General features: G+C 35.0%; 1 protein-coding gene across 1 annotated transcript in view; it reads left to right on the top strand.

Moving 5' to 3' along the window:
• Positions 1-664: 664 nt before the first annotated feature.
• The window catches only part of PTPRQ (protein tyrosine phosphatase receptor type Q), a 213,112-nt gene continuing 207,776 nt past the window's right edge, over positions 665-6,000 (top strand). Inside the window, exons 1-5 of the mRNA XM_047785804.1 lie at positions 665-698; positions 1,537-1,697; positions 2,484-2,595; positions 3,273-3,499; positions 5,480-5,549. Of these exons, the coding sequence (XP_047641760.1) occupies positions 665-698; positions 1,537-1,697; positions 2,484-2,595; positions 3,273-3,499; positions 5,480-5,549 (604 nt within the window). The remainder of the gene's footprint in view (positions 699-1,536; positions 1,698-2,483; positions 2,596-3,272; positions 3,500-5,479; positions 5,550-6,000) is intronic.

The following is a 6,000-nucleotide window of genomic DNA, read 5'->3' as shown; positions in this document are numbered from 1 at the left end:
TACATCCTATCTCACCACCATCTCAGTAAGCAGCTTTTCACTTCTATCTTCATTTTTCTTCCAATGTCCAAGCTCTTGTTTTGTCATGAAGCTCTTGGATGCTTCATGAACGTTGGTTACTTTCTAGGACTCTTGAAGAAATAATATTAGCCTTCACATAAATCAGGAAGCGTGAGTAGTGGTTGACTTCTGTTATGTTAAACTTTTGTCCATTTTAATGTGAGCTGTAAAGAGAATCAAGCTTTTTGCTCCCAAGTTTGAGGATACGTACGACACAGTTTGGTGTGCAGAATCATCCAGGAAAAATGCCAGTGGTTGTGGCCAGTAAAGAAATTCTGTCCATCACAGACTGGGTATTTCTCTGATCTTTCACCTTAGGTCTACAGTATTTATAAAGAATTGTTATGAAATTGCACAGCTCACTACATGGACAACTTGGGGGTGTTCCAAAGAGAATCTTTGTGCACTTGAGGATGTCATGGTGGAAATTAACTGATCAAGGTTAGCTTTGGGCACTAGGAAGACAGTTAAATTATAACCTTCAAGCAACCAAAGAAAAACCATTTTAAAAGTACATCAACCCCACCCTCAACCAAATAAACTAAGAAATTAACCTGTTAAGCTATCTATTTTATGCAGTGTGCCTTACCAGTGTTGTTTGGAAATGCGTATTCTGTTCCATTTTCAAATCATCCCTGGTAGGAGGTTTTTAAAATGTTAAATGGAGTTGAATGACTAATTCCAGACTCCTTTCTTTTGGAAATAGCATTAGATTGGGTCTGTAGCAGGATGTTTTTCACTTGCTTAGCTGCATAATCTCTCATCCTCCCCCTATATTGTTTGTCGGAATCTGCACTAAAGATAACAGTGCAAACCTGACCAATCCAAAGAACTTTATGTAGAAAACTCCCTTCAAGTAGGAACAGGTAGCATACACAAAATTTTGGAAACAGTGTAGCAAAGGAGAAAAATATGGTTGAAATGGCTAGCACAATTTCTGCTTGTTTAAAAACCTTTTTTTTTTCCATTTCCAATATGAAAACTTTTAAAAGAACATCTAACTAAATATTCATCAGAAATACTTAACCTTTAACAATTTTGGCAGATTTTGCTTTTTTTTTTTCCTAAGTGTCTTCTGTTTGATAAATATCCAGGTAATTGTCTAAATAATTTGTACTTTGCTTGTCTTTAAAATGATTCAATTCAAATTGTCTAAATAATTTGTACTTAACTTGTCTTTAAAATGATTCACTTTAAAAAATAATCTGGTCAACCAACAGATTTTAGTCGGTAAGGAATATCCTCAGAAACAGATTCGTGAAATGTTATATTATTTTTGATAATTAAACTTAAAAACTAGATACTTAAAGATATACATGCCTTATACCTACGCAGGGCTTGAGATACTTTAAAGGCTCTGAGGCTTTCTGACAATGTGGTTGTTTTGAAACCTGGCCCTTAGGCAACTGATTTGTAGGTGTATTTTTTGATGGTTTAAGAGAATAACTATTTTAAACCTCTCTTTTTCAATATCAGAACCAGAAAAACGCAAGAAACGTAAAGCCTTAAGTATTTCTGCACCTTCCTTTTCTCTGCACTGGAGCCTTCCCTCTGGCCATGTGGATGGGTTTCATGTGGATCTTGTTCCTGACAGTGGCTTTGTTACTATCACACTTCTTGGAGGTGGAGAGTATCAGGTATAGTTTTCATTATCGTACTTGCCAAGCCTACTTGTATTTATATTTGGTCCAAAGAGGAAAGTTCTTTATGAAACTCATCCACCATGAAAACTTACTCCTTTGCAACTTTTGAAAAGCATAAGGTGAAGACATAAACACTGATGCTGAACTGATGAGTGGTGGACTGGGCTGTTACCTTGGCAACGTCTCTGTCTCTTTTTTTTAAGCCTACCCTGAACCTACAGCCAGCCATCCAAGGGTTCATGAATAGTTTAACAAAGAAAGGGCAGAGCTATTGAGTAATCCAGGCTCATTAATTGTGTACTTGCCAGGAGGATCTGTCTTTTAATCATTAATGCAGGCAGCATTTCTCTCTAGAGCCATCAATGTGATTCTACTGCCTGAAAAATGTAATAATGATGGATTTTCTTATCATTTTTCTTTTACTTTTTATTGGAACTTCAGAGACACAGGTATTTTATACACACACTTAAAAACCAATGGACTGTAGATTTCTAAAGACTCTTAAAGAGTTGTTTTTTGTGGTGATGAACTAGGATAGATAGAAATGCTGATTTAGTCTTTGATAATGCAGTATGTTTTGTAAGTTTTTATTGTTGTTATTTGATAAATAGCTATGTGCTATAAAAATTTATATTTTACAGTAATAGGGGACATATTGTGATATCTTAAATAGTGCAGAGTTAAGTTGTGAAGTGCTGCTTTTTCATTGCGATAGATTTCTTACTTCAGCTTCCTTGCATTTCAGCATTTTAACGTAATTATCTCTTCTTGGTGTTCTAGATTGACGTTTCCAGTGCTGTTCCTGGTACCAGGTACAACGTAGCCATCTCTTCCATTTCTGCTACAACATACAGCTCCCCCGTTAGTAGAACAGTGACAACAAATGTGACAAGTAAGTGTGTGTTTTCCATGACCTTTTAAAACAATGTATTTGGAACCATTACAAATCTCTTGGGTAGAACTACATTGGCAGTATATGCATTGTATGCATGAAAACAATTCAGTAATTCAAGCAAAATGGAAACTTAAGAAAGTGATCTGCTTAGAGCCTGCGTTCTCCTGGTTCTTTATCTTCCTTTACTTTCAAGGAGCAAAGATAATTTTTCTATACTTGTTTATGAATGGATCAGATAGACTGTTAATGGTAATATTTAAAGAATACAAAGCATGGAATAAACTCACTATACTTGCTCCGGAAGAATTATTTAATTTGTAAGCCCAGTTCTTGTTTTCTTAGTTTTTGTGGTTAAGCCTTGTATCAAGCAAGTTTCTTAAAGTTGATTTGGCATTAGAAATATATTTGGCATGTAGTTAGTAGCATTCCTTTTTTTACATTCTTATGAAGGAATGTTTTTGGTATTCCCCAAATCATTAACCCTTTTTTTTTATTTTTTTATTTTTTTAATCTCTTGGTAGCAGATTTCTAGAGAGGATAAACTCATACTTATGAGACCACTAGTCTTTGGGAACGTCAGAAGTCTACAATTTATAAATACTTTTCTTACATATGATTGTAAAAATATTATTGTTGTTTGACCTTTTAACAACATGAATTTTTAAAAAAAATAGAACCAGGGCCTCCAGTCTTCCTAGCAGGGGAAAGAGTCGGATCTGCTGGGATTCTTCTGTCTTGGAATACACCGCCAAATCCAAACGGGAGAATTATATCCTACATTGTGAAATATAAGGAAGTTTGTCCATGGATGCAAGCAGCATATACACAAGTTAGAACAAAGCCAGACAGTCTGGAAGTTCTTCTTACTAATCTTAATCCTGGAACAACATATGAAATCAAGGTAATTATTTTGTAAACAATTAGTATTAAAATATTTCTCTTCTTCTATTTGGCTGTGCCCACAGCATGAGGAAGCTCCTCAGCTGCGGTGACAAGGCCAGATCCTTAACATGCTGCACCACTAAGGAACTTCCAAAATAATTCTTTCATTTTAAAAGTGAAGGAGCTTTTTCTTACCAGGTCGAGCCTTTGCAACTAAATGCTACAAGTGACTGAATAATGGTCATTTGGCCTCATTGCCCGTGTGGGCTTTTAAAACCTGAACACATATTAATCTCTTTTCATTGTTATGCATATTTACATAATTTATTTATTTAAAAAACATTAAATACTTCTAAAAAATAAAATTTAAATCTAATAATTTAGGCCTTATACATGTGTGTATTCTACTTTTTCATCAAATTTAAAGTTAGCTTTGCTATTTTTCTTTTAATCATCTTATATTTCTGTGTCTGTTATTGAAATACTGGATATTGGTTCAAAAATTTCTAAAGCACCAGTTTCTCAAAGAACAATGAATTTGATTCGCTTCCATTCAACAACTATTCCTGACTGCTTATTACATCTTTTATGTTTATAAAGAATTTTATGCCCTTGCAATGTTAAGTACACTAAATCTAAGAACATCTTATTTAAATACTAAGTAACACTAACATAAAGAGCGGTCCTAGATTAGTTAGGCCATATGGAGATGTTTATAATTAGGAGGTATGCATGCTATTTCCAGGGGTTTGTGAAGACGGCAAGTATCTTCTTATTTCTCCCTATTTTCAATTTACTATCAATATGTTCTTAGCGTTTTGACTGTAGAGAAAATAGTTCTGTAAATATATGATCTATAAAGGCTGCATAAATATGTGATGACACATAATTGAGATGGCCATCTAAGTGGAAAGAAATGATGAGATAGATACTTGCCTGTTTTTTTAAAGATATCATTGCAAGTATGCCTCTTGGCACAATCAAATAACACAATAAGAAGAGGAGAGCATATGCCACGAGTGAGGACCCCCCCAAACAGTAAAGGAAAAAAGCAAACTTTTACTGATGCAGTGGTCAAAACCAAATATTTGATAGCTATTTTTCTGCAGAAACACGGGTTAGAGGGTGGGCACCCTTTTCCTGACGTCTCTAAATCGTACAGTGCAGGTATTTTCTATCAGCAAGCACACATGAAGATTAATTTATACGTTAAATGCTTTTCAGGATAATAAAAAAGATTACATTCACTGTGATATGAGAAGCTATTACGGGTAGAAAGGTGACTTAGCCAACCCAGTTCTGCTTAGATCCATGGGTATGGAGTTCGATTTTTTTCCCCCAATGTTTAACATTTTTATTTTGAACTCATTTGCCTAATTAGATTGTAAACTCTAAAGTAAGACACCACGTTCCTTGCAGAAATAATCATAGTGTCTTATAGAGTGAAAATAATAGAAAGAAGTTGAACTTTAGAAGTGAACGCTTTAGAAATAAATGTAATAAAAAAAATTAAAAAAGTAGTAAACACAAATTCTACTGAATTCCGGCTGTGTCACTTATTCCTGCGTGATTTCGGGGGAGTTAATTGACCTCTCTCAGCTGGTTTTCTGATAAGTAAAGTGTTGACAGTAATACCTCATCTTTTGATTGTATGTATAAAATGAGATGTGCAAAATCCCTAGTCAATTTCTAGGTACACACACGTTGCTTAATAAATTGCAGCCGAAATTGTTATTACTACTAATAGACATTAACCTTGATGATGAATTTCTCCATTGGAAATCCAAGAAGTTTGTTGATTCAAACCATCTTGCAAACATACCTTTGAGGGCGGTGGAAATAGGGAGTAGCCTCCATTTGCCTTCCACTTTGGCAGGATGGAGGAATCAGAGGGGAAAATACCTTTGCCATTTATCTTACGGACAAATCAAAGTTTTGTTATTTGTGGCTCTGTTTATAGAATATAAAGCTTCGGCATAATTCTTTTGATCTATTCTAGGTGGCTGCTGAAAACAGTGCTGGCATTGGAGTGTTTAGTGACCCATTTCTCTTCCAAACTGCAGAAAGCGGTAATTTTCTGAAATCACTTGTTCTAAATTAACTCAGGAGGTTTTGTCATTTAACATAAACAGGGATATAAACAAAAATCTGGCACCAAATGCATAACATTTTCAACAGCATGGCCATTCTATTACTTTAGAGTTTTCTTGGATAGTAAACTTATGCATTAAAACATATGTATTTTTCTGATTATAAAAACACTAAGTGTTATAAAACTTAAAAAAAAAATAGAGTTCCCATTGTGGTGCAAAGGAATTTATGGTGTCTTTGAAGCAGCAGGGACATGGGTTTGATCCCAGCCCAGTGCAGTGGGTTAAGGATGCAGCATTGCTGCAGCTGTGGCATAGGTCGGCCTGGGGTACTCCATATGCTCAGGAGGGGGGAAGAAAAAAAAAAGACAAAACACAAACCCAGAATGAAAGTACCTATGGTCCTGTTAGGTAAAAAACCCTGTTACCA

The sequence above is a fragment of the Phacochoerus africanus genome, chromosome 7 (assembly GCF_016906955.1).
Source record: "Phacochoerus africanus isolate WHEZ1 chromosome 7, ROS_Pafr_v1, whole genome shotgun sequence".
NCBI lineage: Eukaryota > Metazoa > Chordata > Mammalia > Artiodactyla > Suidae > Phacochoerus > Phacochoerus africanus.
Note: the sequence above shows the minus strand (reverse complement) of the source record. Positions and strands in the feature narration are given on the sequence as shown.